At 41.8% G+C, this 20,361-nt stretch overlaps 1 protein-coding gene and 1 long non-coding RNA gene across 2 annotated transcripts; both read left to right on the forward strand.

The window, feature by feature from the left end:
• Positions 1-3,302: 3,302 nt before the first annotated feature.
• LOC137848783 (uncharacterized) lies at positions 3,303-9,784 on the forward strand. The gene is made up of 6 exons (XR_011091524.1): positions 3,303-4,894; positions 5,428-5,582; positions 5,655-6,461; positions 6,906-7,005; positions 8,607-8,844; positions 9,588-9,784. It is a non-coding gene; the product is annotated as an uncharacterized lncRNA (long non-coding RNA).
• A 554-nt stretch (positions 9,785-10,338) lies between these two features.
• On the forward strand, positions 10,339-19,414 carry LOC137848782 (ubiquitin carboxyl-terminal hydrolase 42-like). The gene is given in 15 exon segments (XM_068668244.1): positions 10,339-10,495; positions 10,655-10,757; positions 10,962-11,029; positions 11,186-11,256; positions 11,789-11,871; positions 12,789-12,900; positions 13,280-13,420; positions 13,609-13,709; positions 14,173-14,314; positions 14,995-15,276; positions 16,076-16,164; positions 16,699-17,728; positions 17,730-17,800; positions 18,860-19,028; positions 19,391-19,414. Coding segments are annotated over 15 exon segments (2,643 nt in total).
• Positions 19,415-20,361: the final 947 nt, after the last annotated feature.

Genomic DNA, 20,361 nt, shown 5'->3' on the forward strand with positions numbered 1-20,361 from the left:
CAAGTGATGCAATTTTCAGGATAGCACTGTTTCCCCTCCTCCCTTTGTTTCCTCGCTATTTCCCAGTCAGGTACCAGTATCAGTGTTCAAGTCCGGCTGTCGGTTGTATCACCTTTGCCGAGTGTGTGCTCACAGGAATCCAGTTTTGTGGTGTTATTAATTAACTTTCTGACACTGTCACATCAGGCACTAAAGGTGCTTCCTCCTGCAGTCTACACAAGGGATGTGATGACTCAAGTTTTCAACATCTTTATTGTCATTGGTAGTATTAATTCTGATGTTCATCTTTTATTGCAGTCCATCATGTTAGTTTGGTTTGGTTTCAGTTTGGTTTGTGGTTTCGTTGTTGGTTTTTGGGGTAGCTCAGGGCCTCCTGAAATACTCCAACCACTCTGCTGCATAAATAGTTGTTTCTTTTTCTGTGGAGATGGGAGCCACCAAAAATGCCTCCTTTCCTTATCCTGTAGCAGCCAGATGGCATTTCGTAACACTGTGCCGTGCCTCCCTTTGGCTGATGGTTCATTTCCAGTTCTCTTGCCTTTCTGAGAGCTGGAAGGAACCACACCAGGACCACTCACCTCTTTTCGTGTACCCTTCAGAGTGCAGTGAGCTGCAAGGTGTTGCATAAAGCAGCATCTCTGCTTCCAGGGGATCCTTTCTACCCAGCTCTGGAAGTCAGCCCAAAGGGAGCACACGGCTGCTGACATGGGAGAACGTGAAGGGAAAAACAGGCAAGAACTCTGACCACGTTGCTACTAGCTCTTAGAAGACCTTGGAGATGGATCATGGAGAGCTTAACGATGCAAACATGCTTTGAAAGTTTGACTTCTGCTTGCACCTAACAGGTCCAGAAGAGCTCACTTCCAAAAAAACCAACAGGCTTCCAGTTGTGTTTGAAGCCGTTCCAGAAAGCCACTTGGTGTTGCAGGTTCTTGTTGGGTGCCTTGGCCTTCTTGATCCACAGCTTGAAGCCGCTGCTGGAGCCAGCCTTGGAGCCAGCAGGGAGCTCCTGAACTTTGTCATGGTTATGGCAAAGGCTGCAGGTGTTCAGCGCCCTGAATCTGGAGAGCATCTCTCAAGCCACATATAGTTTGTGAGACCAGAAAGAGCTGCCGGCTTATAATGAGTGCTGTGACTTAGGCGCACGGTTTGTAGAGGTTTTAAGGCGTAGTGCATGAGTGCCAGGCTCCTGTTTGGTCACTGGGACAAAACGAGATCTGGGAATGTTGGATGTCCTAAAAAGAGTACAGGGGAGACAACCGGGGAGGAGATGTGGCTCTTGTTGGCCTTGTTTAGCCCCCAGCCCCTCTACACCCCACAAACCTTAGTTACAGCTGTGGGCTTCTGCAGAACGTCACAATGCCTAGTAAATCTTTGGGATATACTTAAAAGCAGGAAAATACTGTGTTGGTTTCTTTTTTTTTTGTATACATAGGGCAGCTGCCAGCAGCAGCACCTGCTGGAGTCGAGGGTGCTGAGCAAGGCAGGGTCGTGTCCCGAGCAGCAGTCACAAGGGGAGCTGAGCGGAGCCCGCCTGAAAACTCGGGGGGTTTCTGCTTCTTAGCAAGCCGAAACACAGCTCCCCGTCCCCAGTACTCCTCGCTGTGAGGATGAGGACTGAGGAAGGCTCACCCTGCCTGCAGCTTCTTCAGTTCTTCGTGCGGGGAACTCTTGGAGGAGCTGGTGCCTCTGGAAAGAAAGCACCTGTTGGTACTGTGGGCATCCGAGCGTGATGCTAACCCACGCAACGCTGCCCCTTGCATCTGACAAATGTTTTACAACTTTGACTTCTTTGCAGGTTTTACTTAAATTTGGTGGAGGAGGCTGTGGCTGAGCAGAGAACTAATTTGTTATTTCACTAACTGGAATAATTTACAATGGAAAGAAGCTTTTTTTAGTTAAAAGTTGTGTTTCTGATTACAGCTTCCGGTATTTTACCTCGCAGTCCACAAACACTCTTTTTAAACTTGATTCCTGACAAGTCGCTTTTCTCAATTCTCGCGTTCTTGGACTCCACCAGGGGAAAAGGAAGGCCCTGCTAATATTGCTTGGCTGTTTCCTTCCGGAGGAAGGAGGGGAGAGTTGAGAAAAAGAAGAATGAAGTAAAATGAATTTACTCTTTGCACACGTGCTGAAAGAATAGGCAGGTGTTCTTGGGAATATCTCATTTAAATCTCTGTGTATGTGTTTCGAGAGGATGCGTCCTCACTTAGAGGAGCCAACATCCCATTGCTGGACCTAATCCTGATGGGGCTGGCATCTGAGGGTTACGCGGGCTGCTTCCGGCAGAGCTCTTCCCACGCGGGGAGGCCGAGGGAGCCGGTCGAGCACTGCTCCGCTGCCTGGAAAGATTCAGTCATTTCCACCCAAAGCGAGGAAATAAAAAGCTCGGTCAGCCATTTCATCTGGAGATACCCCGCCCTCCTCCAACAAAAACGAAAAAGGGAAAATGTAGGCTTGGGCCCTCACATATCCCAGCAGTTTGCACCCGTTCGGGCGATGCGATTGGGGTCGGGGCAGGCAAAATAGAAGTTACCTTTATTTTTTTTTTTAATTTCGGCAGAGGAAGTTATAAGGTTGATGTTGCCCCTTTGATATTTGATTTAACCCACTGACTGCCTGGGAAGGAAGGAGTCTGTTTAGTTTACCTTTGTCCTAGATTCAGTTTTAATATCTCATGTTTAATTGGAGGGGGAGGGGGGGGAGGAATCTTTATTCTTAATGATTCATGCCGCCTCAAAGCACAGTGGTATCTACTGGTGTGCTGCCTTTCCCACTGGGGGAGGCAAACAAAAGAACAATAATTTCAGACTCCTCCTTCAGTTTCCAAGAGAACCTTAGCTGCTCAGGGATAGCTCTGAATTTTAAAAGCATTTTTTTTCTTCCAAATTATGTATTGATTGCACATAAAATAGCAGCACCGTAATATGCAATTTCAAACAAATGCACGGGGGTGCTTGGTTGCTTTTAATGCTCCTCCTTTATTTTTATTTTATTTTTTTTCCTCCAGCAGAAAACAAAAAGTGGATTCTGTTCCCATAAGCCGCTCTTGCAAAATCTGCACAAACATTTATTAGTCTAGACACAAAATATTCTCAGCCGGCCTCAGCCTGACGATGGCAAAAAGAAATAAAAATAATAATAATAATAAAAAAAAAAGAAAAGGCAAGCTAATATTGTACTTGGCTGTGAAAAGGGAAGGGGGGAATCATGCTAGTGAAGCTGTAACATTTTGCTGGGGCTGCCTACAACAACAGATGCATCTCGTTCCCCTGGGCTTCCAGTCCTGCCTATTCTCTTCTGCTGAACTTGGCCACTCGCAAACATTCCCTGTGAGTACCACACCCCGGGCTTCTCCTGGACACTTTTGATTTGATTGAATGATGGCACCAGGCATGCTCCTCTTCACCAGGCCTGCTCTTCTGCCCCAGAAATCATGTAGCGAATTCATTGATTGGAAAACGTGCAGAATAGGTGGGATCTGGGGTGACTGGTAGAAATCAAAAGGGTTTGAAATAGGCGATGTGACCGCAGCTTAAACCTGCAGGAAGGGAGCATCGACCCGAATGGTTTATCTGAATCTTCAGCTGCAACTTCTGTAAATACCAGCTCCTTCTCCTCATTTGCTACCATGGCAGTTTGCAGACTTTTGCTGAGTTAAAAGGACAAATCATAGTTGTGCGCGTTTGTTTGATCAGGCCTTTACCTCAGCGCTCACGTTCTCAGACTGCTGGGGTTTTATATTTTTGTCATTTTCTTAGAAAATGGCGAATGATGCATATCCCGGCTTCCAGATGATTAGTTCCTGTTGCTCCCAATTTGTGTCAGGCTGCGTTTGGTTGGAAATGAAAATGTAATTGCAAATTCCCCTAAACAGCACAACATGTCTGTGGTATTAATTAAAGCACTGTAAATACGTAGAATATCTGAGAATGCATTCCTTCAAGCATGGCCGTGTTTTTTTAAACCTACAGAGGAGGCAAAATACGGTATTTAGGCTTAGTAGATGAAATGTATTGCTTCTGTGGTGGCAGATCCGTGTCTTGAGATTTTAAACCTGGTGTATCTCATGCTCGAGCCTTCAAAGGAGATGTTACATAGACAATAAAACGTCCTGCTTTTCGGGGAGGGCTCTCCTTAGGTCACTCAGAAAACGCCTTCAGTCTTCACTCACTGCAGCATTCACAAAGTGAATGCCTTCCTGTAAGGTTAGTCACCGATGGCCACTCATTCCATGCTTTCACTAAGAAAAACCTTCGCAGCTTTGAATCTGAATTTCCTGCCCCGCGTTTAGGTGAGCCCGGAGCGGCGTCAGGCATTGCTGGGCTCCTCGTCCGGCGGCGATGGTGAAGTGAAAGATGCCAAATGTGAAGTTTGACAGTGAGCTCGGGGGCTTGTGCTGGCCCGGTGGCTCTCTAAGCCCCCGTGTCTGAGCAGCGGGAGCATCCGAGCAGCACAGGACGGAGCTCAGCAAGAGGCTGGGGTCAGGGCACTGCTGCAAATAGCAATGCTTTGCTGGCTGCAGAAGTTAACCAGGTACACAGCGCTGTTTTACTACATGGTGGAGACCTACGGAGAGTGTTTCTGCCCTCCTTTTTAGCTGAAACATCCCCAGATTCTAAGGGGAAAAGGAATAGAAGGGACTTGCGGAGTAATGTTCTAGTGAAACCCAGCCTTCCTAAAGAAGCCTGCCTGAATAATTCCTGTGAATAACAGACTGTTCAGCTATTTCCTAACATAGAAACGGTGCTGACTTCTTCTTCAGAGTAACATAAGTTAGTGATGCTACTGAAATAGTTGTGGTTCAGATGTAGATCTGATTTCTCCTAAGCACGCTGAATTCACAGCTGTTGATCCTCCAGCGGAGGCTTTGCAATTGAACACCTGTGGATAGGTAAGTTTCCCGCTGTTGTTCTCCTTTCCTCTTGATTTTTTTTTTTTTTTTTTTTTTTTCTTAGTAGCATAGGCTTAAGACTCTGAAGAAACGGGCTGCTTTTTTTCATTTCCAACACTGGCTGTTCCTCCTGAGCCCCGCCTTCTATTTTTGCAGTCACAGGATATGTGAATGTAAATTCTTGGGAGAGAGGTAGAAAACTCTGTTTCAACTGGTGTTTTTTTCGGCTATGTGGGGAGACCAAATAGGGTGGTTTTGAATCTTCTGGCTCTTATTCAGAGCAGCAGCATGTGGAGGGAGACAGATGCATGTGCTTTTTTAGTGCAATGGCTTCAGAAGCAAGAGGGGAAAAAACACTTTCTCTGGGAGCTGGAGAAGGTGTCCTAATCGCAGGAGAGGTTTCTAAATGGCATATCTTTGCGAGTGTTCCTGTAGTCCGGAGGTTTTTGTTTGTTTGTTTGCCTTTGGAAGGTTTTACTGTTAATCTTCACGTCCTTCAGCAGAAGTGAGAAATGTGATTTTATTTTGTGCAGTGTCGCGGACCCTCCGAAATCTACTGGGAAGGATGAATACCTCGCACAGTACCAATGTGATGACGGTGGAGACAAGGAGAAACCAAGAAGATCAAAAGAACGTGACCTCATTTCAAAAGAAAACGTTTTGTACGGCAAAGAGTCTTCTGAGCCTGGTGAGAAATTGCGGCAAACTTCCTCTCTCAAGTGTGACACTGAATGTAGCTCTAAAAAGCTTTCCTCCTCAGCTATTGCAGAGAGATGCCAAGATACAAAGGACGAGACGAAAAACACTGAGAAAGAGCATTACCAAAGCAAGAGGGAACATGCTCCTAGTGAAGAGGAGAGTCAAAAAGCAGGTCCTTCCAGCGGCCAGGTTCAAAAGGCGTCACGCTGGAGCTCCGAGTTCGGCGGCGTTCCGAGGCCGTTGTGGCGGTTGTGGAGACGGCCCTGGCTGAGGTGGCTGCTGCTGTCGCTGCTGTCCCCTCTGTCCCCGCTGTTGCCGCTGTTCCCGGACCTTGGAGACCTCCGGCAGCTCCCTGTGACAGGCCCTGTGGCCCCAGGGAGCTGCCCGCCGCCTCGTCGGCCAGCCTGGCAGCAATCCTGCCAGCACAGAATAGCTCACTGCGTTTCAGGGTAAAGTGACGATTAATTTCTATTTCCTGGCCTGGGTGCTGCTTCCTTCTTTAAGGAAGCTTCAAGGTTAAAGGTTAAACTCAGTTACGTCAGGGCCCAGGTCCGTTTCGTGAAGGGGCTCTTGTACGAAAGCTTAAGCTGGGATTGACTCTCTGCTAAGCGGAGGCCAAACGTGTACCTACTGAGAAGCAGGTCCTAAGTGATAACGTTTTCTAAAGAGACTGCTAAACACATCTGAACAGTGCTGCTGCAGAACTCTGAATGGGGGGATAGCAACTGTCTTAACTGATCTGGAATCTTGAGTTTACTTTTCAGTGGACAAGAGGTGTGTCTCTCAAGGCAAACAAAGAGAGGAGTAACACCCGATACTCATGTCAACATAAATTTATGCTCAGAGCGTAGGTGTAGGAACAGCATCGGTATGTATATGGAACATCGGGAGAGGAAGCTCTGTCAGTATTTACAGTTTTTCTACTACCTTGTCAGAGAGACGTTATCTCCACATTAGAAATGGATGTATTTTGAAACAGTGGTGGTGGATCCGATTTCTTCTTTCTAGTGTTAATATTTGCTCTTGAATCGTACTTAATACCTGGTAACGCCTCAATCAGTTGTCAAAAATAAACTTAAAAATGTGTAAGGCTTATCTCGTTGGTCAGTATAAAGGTCAAGGCTTTTTTCCTTTTTCCCTTTTCCCTTTTCCTTTTACCTTTTTCCTTTTTCCTTTTTCCTTTACCTTTTCCTTTCTTCCCCAGTATTGTTTTTCTTTTCTCCTTCTCACTACAGTCTTAATTTTGTTTCTTGTCCCTTAAGTGTGTTTTCAGTGTGTTGCTGAAACATTTTCTCTTTCAATCCGAAAAAAGGAGCTGTCACTGGTGAAGATCGGAGCTTATCTGAAAATCCCTGAGCCCAGGAGCTGTCACCTTAGTCTTCCAGTCGGACAAGGACGACTTCATTTCTCGTGTAAATGCATTTTTCAGGTTTGCGTATTGTTTTTTCAGGAACGGAAAGTGTGTATAGAATGGATTTAAAATCAATCTTAAATGTAAAATGTCAAGGGAAAAAAGTTCTAGTTACAACCTCTGCACACAATTTGCCAGCTGTGGGACTAGGAGTTTTCTTATTTACTGTGTTTTGTTTAACGTGTCTGAAGTTTAATGGATAGCAATCAAGGCGTGCTAGAAATCTGAAAGCACTTTATGCTTTGTTCTCTCAGTCATTTTGGTATAACAAACTAGCTTATGTTTTAAACCCTCCATTAGGTTAGTGGTTTCCCTATAGGTAACAAGTCCCTGTGTGCTACAGTAAGACAGTAACAAAACATGAAGTGTAGAAGTTCATCCTGTCATTATTCAGCTTCTGCCTACGGACACACAATTATGCTTATTTAAAGCGGTATCACCTTGAAACCTAATCAGCATTTTAAAAAGGACTTTGTAGCAGTTATTGGCTTTTGTCCTGGAGGGCTGAGGTTTGTTTTGTTTTGTTTTACATTCAGCATTTCCGTTTCTACCTTACATTGCCCTGTTGTTTTGCATGAGGAAAACGTGCAACTTTACAAAGCAGAACGGAAAGAGCTGCTTTTTAGTCTAACGTTTCAGTTTTTTGTAGGAGTTTTAAATGTGGTAGGAGTAAAACACCAGAAGTACTGCTGCCAAAGTTATATTCAAACTCGTATTTCTTGGAGAAGCAGAAGAAGCCCAGGGAGAAATAAATTTGCAAACGTGCTCTTCATGCTCTCCTTTCCCAAGATTTCTCTGAGATATAGCCCATCCTCTGTGGGTTTTGAGGTATATGGTTCCCAGGAGTGAGAAGGAGGGCCAAACATCTCTCTTCTTGGATCTCAACATGCCAGGGCTTTAGTGTACTGCCACTTACGGCTCCGCTTTTTCACCTGGAAAAAGCGACCACATGATGTAGACTGAGGAGCCCTCACAAATTAACTTGCTATCACAAAGTGACGCCCAGAAAAGGTGTATTTAAAAGATAGGCTCATTTTAGAATAACAACAAACCCCTCATGATTGGTGCAGTAGACAGTGAGGTAGAGGGCGATCCCTGGAAAGACAGAAGAAAAGGAGCGGTGAGTTCTGGGTACCTTTGTGCACACGAAACAGAAAAACGCAGGCAGTGAAGTAATAGTATTCCGTTACTAACGCCAGCAATAGATAATTGCAACAATTATCTATTAGATCATAGGTAATAATTAACAGATAATTGTGCAACTCTGGAAATCAATAAATAACTGATTCCCCTCAGAGAATGTCTTCTACATTTTTATATTAAAAAGACTCCAGAGTTGTAATGGATTAAAATCCTACGGAAGTGAAAGAAATGGCATCAGCCACTAGTTCTGCAGAAGCTAAAAGTAATACCGATAGAGTTTAGATGGAAATTTTCACTTTGTGTGTTTAGTTTGGGGATTCTTTTTAAATCATTCATACCAGCGATTTAGTTCTTAAGGCTGTTTCTTTGAGATTAAGTGACAGGACTTCTGCTACTCTTTTCTTCTTGGAATGCTTCTTGATATTCTTACGTCAACCAGAACTTCTGTCTCTGTCGCAGATGTCAACAATGACCGTAGTTAAGAAGCCCAAATCTTCAAAGTCTAAAAAGCCCTCTTCAAGGCGGTCTGGCAAATCCAAGAAACCAAGTACTAAAATACTGATGTCATGCACCGCAAACTGGGGCCAGATACCGCCTGCAGAAGATTCAAGCCAAGTCTCTGTGGCCCAAGGACGTGGAGGTGCTATTTACTGTAGATCATCTGAAAAATCTAAGGCTTTTGCCCCAAGAGATCTAAGTAAGTGTGAGCTTTATCCCGACTCCATTTTCTTCAAAGCAAAAGTAGAAAATGCAGTTCTTACTTGTTGCACTGATAGAGAAGGGGACTAGTGTGAACAAAGACTTCAAAAGCGAATCCCCTAAGGCAACTGAAGTGACTGATGTTACAGAAATTAATTTTGATATATTTACAGTCAACAGAGAAATATGGGGAGCTTTTTGTAATGCACAGATTCATCCATGTCTTTTCCGTTTTGCAAAGAAAAGTGTTTGATTGTTGCTATTCACAGCTTCCATTTTTCACACGTTTTTTGAATGATAACATTGCTCAGGAAAAGATCTGGTATCTGTAGGGGTAGCGTCATTCATAGTTACTAGTTTTTACCTTTTTTCCGTATAATTTCAAGTCTAAGCTTGTGGTTTAAGTTATAATAAGGAAAAAAACAGTAGTTGAGTTAATCAGGTTAAAGATTATAGATGGAGAGGAACTTGGCATTAGGTACTACAAACAGAATGGCAGTTAGCCTTGCCTTAGAAAAATTAAAATGGTTGACGAAAGCTGTTTGTTTTTTTTTTTTTTCCCCAAAACATTGTGTTGACCAGCCAATTTGAATTTGGCGGTATTAAAGCTGTCTGCAATAAGTTTTTCTGGCTGCGATTGTAGCTAGCTCCTCTAGGTGTTCCTGCAGAATAGTATTTTTTTAAATACCTTCCTTAGAAACAAACAAACAAAATCTCTTTTTAAATTTAACTTTCTTGCAGTCGTTAATGATGGAATTGCTCCACCACAGAGCATTCTTTTTCCACCTGAGAAGATTTGTATGGATTGGCAAGAAACACAAAGTGTTGGAGTTGGCCTGTACAATCTTGGCAACACATGTTTTCTTAATGCTACTCTACAGTGTTTGACCTACACACCCCCACTTGCCAATTACATGCTTTCTCTCGAGCACGGCCAGTCATGTGAGTACTTTCTAAGAGTATTTCGAATCTGTTGGACAGCTCTGAAGGTGAAAGAACAGCAGTGATTCTGAGACAAGCTTATTTGCCTGATTTTACCTGTAGAAGCTGGCTTTGAGCACTGTATTAGCAGTGGGCTCCGAATAGTATATGGAGTGCAATTAATGCACTGTTTGTTTAATGAATTTATTTATTTATTTATTTATTTATTTATGTATTTATTAAAGGATCATTTATTGCTTCGTGGGAATAATGAAGTGCATTGGACAGTAATGCATTTAGTAGTAATTTTAGAGAGTAATACATTTTTCAGCCTGTGGAGTTCACATTCCTGTCAGCCTTTACAAATGTGACTTTGCAGTAGTCTTTTAGATTTCTCATCACAAAATGCATTTGAATACAGGCTTAGTGGATATTTTTATTCTGTAAAGTTGTGTGAAATGAAATGTTACAAGACTGTTGGGACATTGGCATCTTGGGAGAATAGAATGTAGCAAGGAGAGTGGATATCGTATCTATAGTTTAAATTTTACTTAGATGTTTGTTTGTAGTTATGGATATTTTGCTGGACTGGGATGCTTTCTTCTTTCACTCTTCAGGTTGTGAACAAGATTTTTGCATGATGTGCACAATGGAGACTCACATTAACCAGGCCCTGCGTTGCACTGTTGATGCCATCGAGCCTACGCATGTTATCAGTAATCTCAGTCGTAAGTGGCTTCAGATGTGTTTCTTTTCGATAGCTTGTAATCTTCAAATACTTATTTGATGTGTATAAGTGGTTTTAACACTAGAAAGAAGAGAGATTTTAGAAATACAAGAATGATTTCATTTTTAAATGAGGTGAATACTATCATCTTCTTCTTTAGGAATAGGACAACATTTCCGTTTTGGCAGTCAAGAAGACGCACACGAGTTCTTGCGCTATACTGTTGATGCTATGCAGGAAGCGTGCTTGAATGGAAGCACCGAGTAAGCATAAACAAGTTCACTTTCATACATTCTCTAGCACCTTCTAGTCCTTTATTTACTATCAAAAATGATCTCTAGCACCTTTTAGTGCCTTATTTACTATCAGCAACGAAAGTCTACATCATCCTTAGTTTTCATAAAACTCTTTGAAGAGTTAACTGTGCGCCTTAAATCTTCTGAGGTCTGATTATAATTTATTTCCAGATTGGACAGATCTTCTCAAGCTACCACCATCATTCATCAAATATTTGGAGGATTTCTAAGATCGAGAGGTACTTTAAAAAATATTCCTGTCCTTAGAACTGATATGTGTCTTTTGTCGGTAGTAAAGCAGTCTGTAGTTTGTCTAAAGTAGTATCTGGCAACAACTTGAATTTGGACAGTTAGTCTCCTTCACATAAGGTTAAGCATTTATATTTTGCTTCCAGTGAAGTGCTTGAATTGCAAAGCAGTTTCGGATACGTATGAGGCATTTCTTGATATCACTTTGGATATAAAGGTAAGATGTTTTCTAAATATAATTCATGATGTTTAAGTACATGCATAACTTTCTAAATTAAACTTGTTTACCTTAAAAAACCAAACCACATATAATGTTAAAACGTAAGAGCTTGGTGGTGCTAAGGAAGTGGATGGGACTTTGTCCTTCTGTGGAACCCATGTAAATAGTCTCCACATTTGCATTGGGTTTAAGGGGAAAGAATTCTCTTTCTGCAAAAATTATAATGCTGTCATACTTCTCTGTTGTTCTACCCCAATGTACATCTAATTGTTAGACTGATGAATTTGTCCCCAGTATTGATGACAAAGCACACTATAGATGCTGTCTAGGCTACTGGAAAAGTATTTGTTCCGAAGTCAAATGACTTCCAGGTGAGGTCAATGCTGAGCATGCTCTTTCTGCCTCCTTCTTCACAGTGCTCATAGTAGATCGTTGGAGTATGTTAGTAAGATTCTCTTATAAACTACTAGTACGTCTCTGGAATTTTGAATTTACGGTGACTTTACGCTCTTCTTTCTCGCTCCTCTAGGCGGTTTCATCTGTTACCAGAGCTCTGGAACTCTTTGTGAAACCTGAAGAGCTGGGTGGAGAGAATTGCTATAAATGTAGCGAGTAAGATTTTGACGAATTAGGTCTTAATCCTAGATGTCAGTTTTATATGTTGCATGACTCTGTTGGACTACCTCTAAACTTTGGATCTACTTACGAGTTTTGTGGAAGTTTATAAAACACTTGGATTTTTGTTTCTTTGGAGGGGGGAAGTCTTGTTCAGAGGCATTCCCTATGGGTTTGCAATTCTCTGGCTCGTATTTTGCCATCAGAATTCAAAAAGAGATACTTTTGTTCTTTCTATTTATTAGCTCTCGACAGTACTTTTCTTGATGTAAACTGCCCAGTTTCCATTGTTCTCTGGGCTAGTGGCTAATTTTCACTGCTTACACTGTAGGTCCTACCTTGGAGCGGGCAATGTATCAAACTGAACTATTGTGTTTCAAAGGATGGCAGACAGTTTCAGTGTCTTTCCAGACAAGCTCAGTACATGAAGACTTCCTACTGTTAAATGTCTCCCTCCTGTAGAATGACCATGTGCTTCTGTTGTATTTTTGATGTTGATAGACGACCTATGTTGGAGATTATTTGCAATTTCTAGTCCTGGGGACCAAGGCTCTCTCGTTCCACTTTCATTATTTGTATTTCCCTTGAAAGCTGAAAGAATGTATCCAGGATTGGAGTTCAAATAGCCACTTTTGTAGACCAAGAAATGGTACCTTGCCATCCAACCTGGTAATACCCTTTCGTGAGAGATTCCTGTTCCCGCTATGCCCGGGGTTTTGGGAGAATTTACCTTCTTCACTGTATTAACAAACCTGACACGCAGTGCATGGGTTTATGAAAAGAAAAAAGACCAACCTATTATGCAAGTAAATGTCATTCAAATAGCATAGGCATGCGTGAGACATTAAAACGAGTTTGTTTTGGGGGCGAAAAAAGAAGATGCCTTCAAACACTTATCTCTGCTTGTTTTTAAGGTGTAAAAAGATGGTTCCTGCATCCAAGAGATTTACCATACACCGTTCTTCCAAGGTTCTCACAATATCACTGAAAAGATTTGCAGATTTCACAGGTGGAAAGATCAACAAGGTATATTTACCACTGTAATGCAACTAAAAATCATCGTGTAATGGGACATCCCCCAAAGCTGAAAGTTGTTTATATTTTCAGACAGTAATTGTAGACTAACGACTATGGCTTATTCTTTCTCTTAATATCAATAAAGTTCCCGCTTGACAAGAAGCATATGCTTTCCTCTGAGAAGGCTAATTCATCAGGAAACAGTTCTCTGCAACTTCTAGTCTTAAACATTGTTTATGGGAAGACTTATTTGTAGTGAATCAAGAAATATCTTCTAGAAATATATTCTAGAAATAAATTCTAGTCTGTGTTTTTTGGAAGTGTTTTTCTCTGGCTAGTCCACGAAGTACTCTGGGATAATTTTTCTATCTTCTTGGTCTCTCTTTAGGAGGTGAAATATCCGGAGTATTTGGACCTGAGAGCCTACATGTCACAGTCAATGGGAGAACCACTGCTCTATGCCTTATACGCGGTGCTGGTACATCACGGTGTCAGCTGTCACTCAGGACACTATATATGCTATGTAAAGGTCAACAGCATTTCTAACAGGGTAAAGGTTGTGCTGGCAAACCAGTGAAAGCGTGACTAGCAGCTACTGTTTCTAGGGAAAAAGATTTCATTATATTTTTATTTGACACGTGTGTATTTTGTTCCTATCCGTGATTTCATTTGGAACACGTGCAATTCACCTAAAGAAATGGTTGTCTTTATTTGCAGGCTGGTAATGGACTTTGGTATCAGATGAATGATGCTAAAGTAGTCCGTACTGACATTAAGAGAGTTCTTGGTCAGCAAGCTTACATACTTTTTTATATCAGGTAATAACAAATCTTAACATGTGTTCAGAAGAGATTTACTTTCCTGTTATTGATATTTTTCTGTTTTGCAAGTGTTTTTCTTGCTATCCCAGGGAAAGATTATTATTTGTCTAATTCAGTTCTGTCTAACCTGAAATTCTCTGTGTCATTTATTATCTTTTGTTGCTTGGCCTGAAACTGCAGCACTTGTGTAAATTGCTATCTATGTGTTACCTGTAGCTGGCTAATTTAGAGAAGGAGAGAAATGAAGGTCATCTGTCGTGTAAGAATGAATTATTGTTCTGAAAGTGATAGTCTTAGTAGGAAGACTGTTCTCTCCTTTTCAGTTTGTAGTCTTGGCGAAGCCTTCTGTAGAGAAGGCTTCCATATCGTATGAACTGTTCCTCTAAAATTATAGGATGGGATTTAATCCAAGAGTAGGCTGAAAGAAAAGCTAAACTACGATCACTGCTCTTTTCTGAAGGCGCTATGGTTTGACACTTGGAGAACGTGCGTTTTACTTGCCAGCACCATCTTATCCCTGTTCATTCCCTCCTGGTCAGCAGGGGGCTAATAGTAAGCAGGCTGGATTTATGGGACCACGACTTCTTCCTCATATGATTAAGGTAATTCAGGGAAGTGGGAGGGCAGGTAACGGCACCAAACTGCTAGTGGGTTTGGGGTTTGGTGTGGGGTTTTTTGTTTGGTTTTCAGCATCTTAGTTTTGTTTTCCTTCCCATGCTGCAGCTTTCTTCACAGCCTTCATGCTACAGCCAGAGTCATTCAAACAGTGGTTACTGCTAAATTGTGCAGCCATGCGACTCCATTACTTTATACCTCCAAGACAGCTTTCTAAAGCACAGAGAGCTACGCTCTTTGACAATTTAAGCAGAGTGTACTAATCCTCGAATCATTTAAAAGAGGACTTGTTTTTCCTATCGTCGTCACTTTAGCTAAGACAGGGAAAACTAATTGTCTTATTCCTGAGCACCAGAACAATTACTTCAGGCTTTTCAGGGTATGTTTAAAGGGGAAAATAAATATATTTGGGAATAGCAGCAGGTAATGTTAAGTTGTTTGGCTGGTTTTCAAAGATGATGTTAATTTGATTCCAATCGGCTGTAAACCAAAAGCAGGAATTGAATACGCTTATTGGACTTGCATTTATCTTTAAAGGGCAGTGTGTTTTTCTTCGTAGGTGTTAAGACCATTTGTAGAAATACTCAGTAGGAGAGTTTTGTGTTTCAAAATGTTAAATGCAGTGTTTGCGTTAATCCATCTTGCCATTTCTTCTTTTTAAATACAGAATTCAAGCCGTTTAAATGGAAATGGATCCATAAAAGAGGACGCAAAGACCACTGGTGTCACCCTAAAAAGGCCATCTTCAGCACCACCGATGGCCTGTGTTCAAAACCAGACAATTACCAGGCCTTCAATTACTGATCCGTCAAGAAAACAGAAGATCACCACCAGTATTCACAATAAATTGCCTGCTCGTCGGACTGTGTCACAGCCTGACTGTCTTAGCAGTGCTGCGGAGGATGAAGATCTCTACCAGGCTGTTCCTTCATCCACAATTACAAATTCGGTAATGCAAATGAAGCAAATGCAAACAAGCAAAAAAGTTTCTGATGAGATTTTTGTGGAGCCAACAGTGAATGAAAATCCTAAACTCAGCTCTGATAACACAGTCCCTTACGGTGCAGAATCTTCAGGAAAATCTGAGGAGGAGTCAAAGGGCTTATTTAAAAGGAATTGCAATGCAATGTCCTCTAATGGAATTTTGGTTGGAAAGGTAGTCCGTACATTGCAGCATTCCGGTTCTTCCTGTCAGAATGCTGACGAAGGAAGATCCCAGCATGAGCTGCCAAAAACCGATTCACTAAATGGTGCTATTAGGTTAGTTAATGAATCGAAAGAAAACGGACTGAAACTTGATGATTCCACTTGCCGAGTTGAACCTGTTAAACCTTCTGAGATGTTCTTTTCTAAAACAAAAGGATTGCTTGAAACATAGATTTGCTCCATCGAGAATTTCTCACCTATGATGTATTCGGGAGTGTTTATTGTGTTCCTAATTCAGGTGAAATACTGAGAAAACACAGCACAAATGTGATTGTAAGACTTTGTGGTATTATCCCATTAGAATTTGCAGACCTGAGCTTACATTAGAACTTGTCAACTTAAGCTCAGCTGAGATAAAAATTCCTAAGTTTCATAAAGTAGATTTTGGGAGGTGAGTTGGGGTTATCTTTGAAGTGTAGATAATGCATACAACTCAAAACGGTCTTGCTTACCATTTAATGGAGAAATTCTGACAAGACTAGTCCTCAGTACTACTACAAATAGTATTTTTTTGTCTGCTGACTTGTGCGTTTTGATTGCAGATGCCTGGAGCTATGCCTTCAGTCAATCGAGAAGTCATCATGGAGTCCCTCACAGCCAGCCAGCTGAACAGCTTGTCAGAGGAAACGAGGTAAAATGAGCACAGTCTGATTAAGACAAGACCTTATGGAAGTTCGTTACGGTTTTATCTGTCTACTAATAGTATTTAATGGAAGGATTTAAATTAGTACAATTCCATGCTGTATGTCCAGCATTATGAACAGAACTAATGATCAGCACTGAGCATATCACTCTGATGCAGGTTGGTGCCTCAAGGAAAACTTGTGCTCCTTCATAGAATGTTTTTCCATTTTTCTCCACTGTCTGGAGAAACACTGGCTGTTCCCCGCTCGCCCCTATGCATTTTTTCTCAGAGCAGCAGGTGGAAGGAGACGGATGCATTTGCTTTTTTAGTGCAATGGCTTCAGAAGCAAGAGGGGAAAAAACACTTTCTCTGGGAGCTGGAGAAGGTGTCCTAATCGCAGGAGAGGTTTCTAAATGGCATATTTTTGTGAGTGTTCCTGTAGTCCGGAGGTTTTTGTTTGTTTGTTTGCCTTTGGAAGGTTTTACTGTTAATCTTCACGTCCTTCAGCAGAAGTGAGAAATGTGATTTTATTTTGTGCAGTGTCGCGGACCCTCCGAAATCTACTGGGAAGGATGAATACCTCGCACAGTACCAATGTGATGACGGTGGAGACAAGGAGAAACCAAGAAGATCAAAAGAACGTGACCTCATTTCAAAAGAAAATGTTTTGTACGGCAAAGAGACTTCTGAGCCTGGTGAGAAATTGCGGCAAACTTCCTCTCTCAAGTGTGACACTGAATGTAGCTCTAAAAAGCTTTCCTCCTCAGCTATTGCAGAGAGATGCCAAGGTAGAAAGGACAAGACTAAAAACACTGAGAAAGAGCATTACCAAAGCAAGAGGGAACATGCTCCTAGTGAAGAGAAGGAGAGTCAAAAAGCAGGTCCTTCCAGCAAGAGGAGGTGTTCTCAGAGCGTGGAAGTTGTTGAGCAAAAGCGTCACAAGCAGGAGCACTGGGAGGGAAGCAGGTGCAGATCTTTCCCTGGTGAAAGAAACAGCCCTGAGAATGGCAGAAGAGCAGTCAAATATTCAAAGTCCAGATCTGGCAGCGGAGGAAGATCAGAACAAGGTAGCAATAGATATTACCGATCCAAAGGGGAAAGAAGTTGGAGCAGAGAAAGATACTATCGAGATGAAGCACGGAGATGGGAAAGATGTAGCTATTACAATGATTACTATTCACCTCATGCGACAGGAGACAGTAGAGAGAGAAAGTTCTCTCACGGCAATGCAGCCTTTGACAAATGGACTGCAACTTACTACGGCAGGTCACATAAGCATTATCATTACAAAAGTGGATGGCCTCACAGTTCCCTCTTGAGAGATGAAGATGTACGTCGCTTTAGCACACCCCTAGCAGACTTGCATCGTTGCTCGGTATCTCAGCAACATTCTGGAAGACATTCTCGTGAAAGACATGCGCTTCCACCTGTGTCAGCTCATTTGGAGAACTGTCGCCAGAAAAATGAAACAGAAGGAAACAGAAAAAGAAAATACACCCGTGCAGAAGGTAGTGAAGGTGAAATAGAAAGGAAAGACAGAAAGATAGAAAAGGAGCTTTTAGGTGGTGAAAAAAATGCAAAAATATCACAAGTTCTAGAAGAAAAAGAAGTCTAAGGATAAACATGGAGAGAAGGATTCCAAGTAAGCAAGGATTCCAGCATACTCCGCATTTTTTATCCTAATTCTTTTCTGGGTGCTTCTCATGTATTCCTTCTTTTTTTTTTTTTTTCTCCTTTTTTTTTCTTCTCTTTTTTTCTTCTTTTTTTTTTTTCTGGTAGTTTCTAAGTTACTTAGATAGCATCAGCTGGCTGGGGATCATGTTGTTAGGTTGATCGGTGAAGATAGGAAAGCTATTGCTGAATTGTGTCAGAGCACTAGCTTTGGACCACATAGTTGGAAACACATCCGTACACCATTCTGGATTAGGTTAAAAGTTTTTTTCTGCTTGCACGTATTCCAGAGCTAGCCATTGTTAATGATCTGTGTACAAACCAGGACCTATGGTCCTCCAATCTGAGGGCTTAAGTTTGCTACATCTAAAGTAACAGAGTAACATAAGTTAGTGATACTACTGAAATAGTTGTGGTTCAGACGTAGATCTAATTTCTCCTAAGCAGGCTGAATTCACAGCTGTTGATCCTCCAGCGGAGGCTTTGCAATTGAACACCTGTGGATATGTAAATTTCCCGCTGTTGTTCTCCTTTCCTCTTGTTTTGTTTTGTTTTGTTTTCCTAGTAGAATAGGCTTAAGACTCTGAAGAAACAGGCTGCTTTTTTTCATTTCCAACACTGGCTGTTCCTCCTGAGCCCCGCCTTCTATTTTTGCAGTCATAGGATATGTGAATGTAAATTCGTGGGAGAGAGGTAGAAAACTCTGTTTCAACTGGTGTTTTTTCGGCTATGTGGGGAGAACAAATCGAGTGGTTTTGAATCTTCTGGCTCTTATTCAGAGCGGCATGTGGAGGGAGACAGATGCGTTTGCTTTTTTAGTGCAATGGCTTCAGAAGCAAGAGGGGAGAACGCACTTTCTCAGGGAGCTGAAGAAGGTGTCCTAATCACAGGAGAGGTTTCTAAATGGCATATCTCTGCGAGTGTTCCTGTAGTCCGGAGGTTTTTGTTTGTTTGTTTGCCTTTGGAAGGTTTTACTGTTAATCTTCACGTCCTTCAGCAGAAGTGAGAAATGTGATTTTATTTTGTGCAGTGTCGCGGACCCTCCGAAATCTGCTGGGAATGAGGAATACCTCACGCAGTACCAATGTGATGACGGTGGAGACAAGGAGAAACCAAGAAGATCAAAAGAACGTGATCCTGCTTTACGAAGACCAGGACGCTTTGGCAGAGAGTTCCTCTTCAACTTGCCAAATAAAGAGGTGAGAACTTAAATTCAACATTAGTTCTACCATGGCAAAGTCCAACTTTATAGGAAAAAAAAATAATTGACAACTTGAACAAAAGAGTGATATGTGGAGACACTGCGTTATTCCATGGAGGGCAAATCTGGTGCAAATCTTGTGCCGGAAGTGCTTTCTGTGAATTTACTGCCTGAAAAGCAAATGTGATGAAGTAATGAGACTGTCACAATGAAAGCTCGCTAAGTTTTAGAGAAGTTTTTTGGACAACAAAGAAATGTTTCTGGATAAATTTTTCATTACAGTATTTTCCTCTGGGTCATTAAGTCTCATAGTTTGGAAACTTGTTATTGAAGCTATAAATGCCTTTTCTTTCATTGTAGGTTCCTAGAAAAAGTTCAGTATAACAAATAAGAAATATTCAATTTCCTGGTTGAAAATGCAGAGTGTATATTAAATAACTGTAAAATACTTGAAAGTTGAGCAAGTAAGAAAAGTGTATTAATAGATAAGGAGTTTTGAGGGAGGACTGTTTTTTTTTTGTTTGTTTGTTTGCTTTTTGGTTTGTTTGTTTCTTGTTGGTATTTTTAAGGAAAACTTGGGACAAGCTAAAATGCAATGATTTTGCTTCCAGGCTAGAAAAGAAATTTTCAAGATTCATACTTGTGACTGGACCCCTAAGGCACCGGACATGTTGCTTGATGCAAAGATGCAATGCCTGACGGACCAGAGAAAAAACGCCTCTGTTTCAGCAGGTAAAGAAAAATAGATCCCTGTTATGTTTAAATTCTCAGGACTGCTGAGTCTTTGTAAACAGTTCCAGCTGTTAAAAGTACGAGGGGTGGTAGACGAAGGGGTAACATCAAGTTTGTGTGTTGAAGGGGTGCTTGGTATTCACAAGAAGAAAGGGTGAAGGGACTAAAGTGGTAATGAAGTTGCTCTGAATGACCAAATTCACTTCCTAAGCCAAAGTGATCTGTAGACTACCAGAACACGTTGACTTAATCCATGGCATTCTTTGAAAGACTCAAGACCACATACATGTCCTGTCTGTCCTTTTAGCTAAAAATACCCCAACTTTATGGGTTTGTGTTGCCACCTTTTGCCCTTCTGTTTTCCAGGAGTGTTAAACCAGTGGTGAATTATGTAGCAGAAAGAAAACTGAGAAATGGCTTGTTAAAACACCTTGAGAAAAATTTGAATGGTGTCTTTATTTGTTAAGCTACCAAGTTGTGTTAATCCTGTAGGCAAGAGGCAGTGAGGAGGAGGAGAGGGCGTGTCTTGTATCTCCAAGTCAGGCTTTGGAGCTGAAAGCTGGGCCTTTGGACTCTGCAGCTCAGGGTCTGGATCCTCA

The sequence above is a fragment of the Anas acuta genome, assembly GCF_963932015.1.
Source record: "Anas acuta chromosome 4 unlocalized genomic scaffold, bAnaAcu1.1 SUPER_4_unloc_2, whole genome shotgun sequence".
In the NCBI taxonomy this organism is placed as follows: Eukaryota; Metazoa; Chordata; class Aves; order Anseriformes; family Anatidae; genus Anas; species Anas acuta.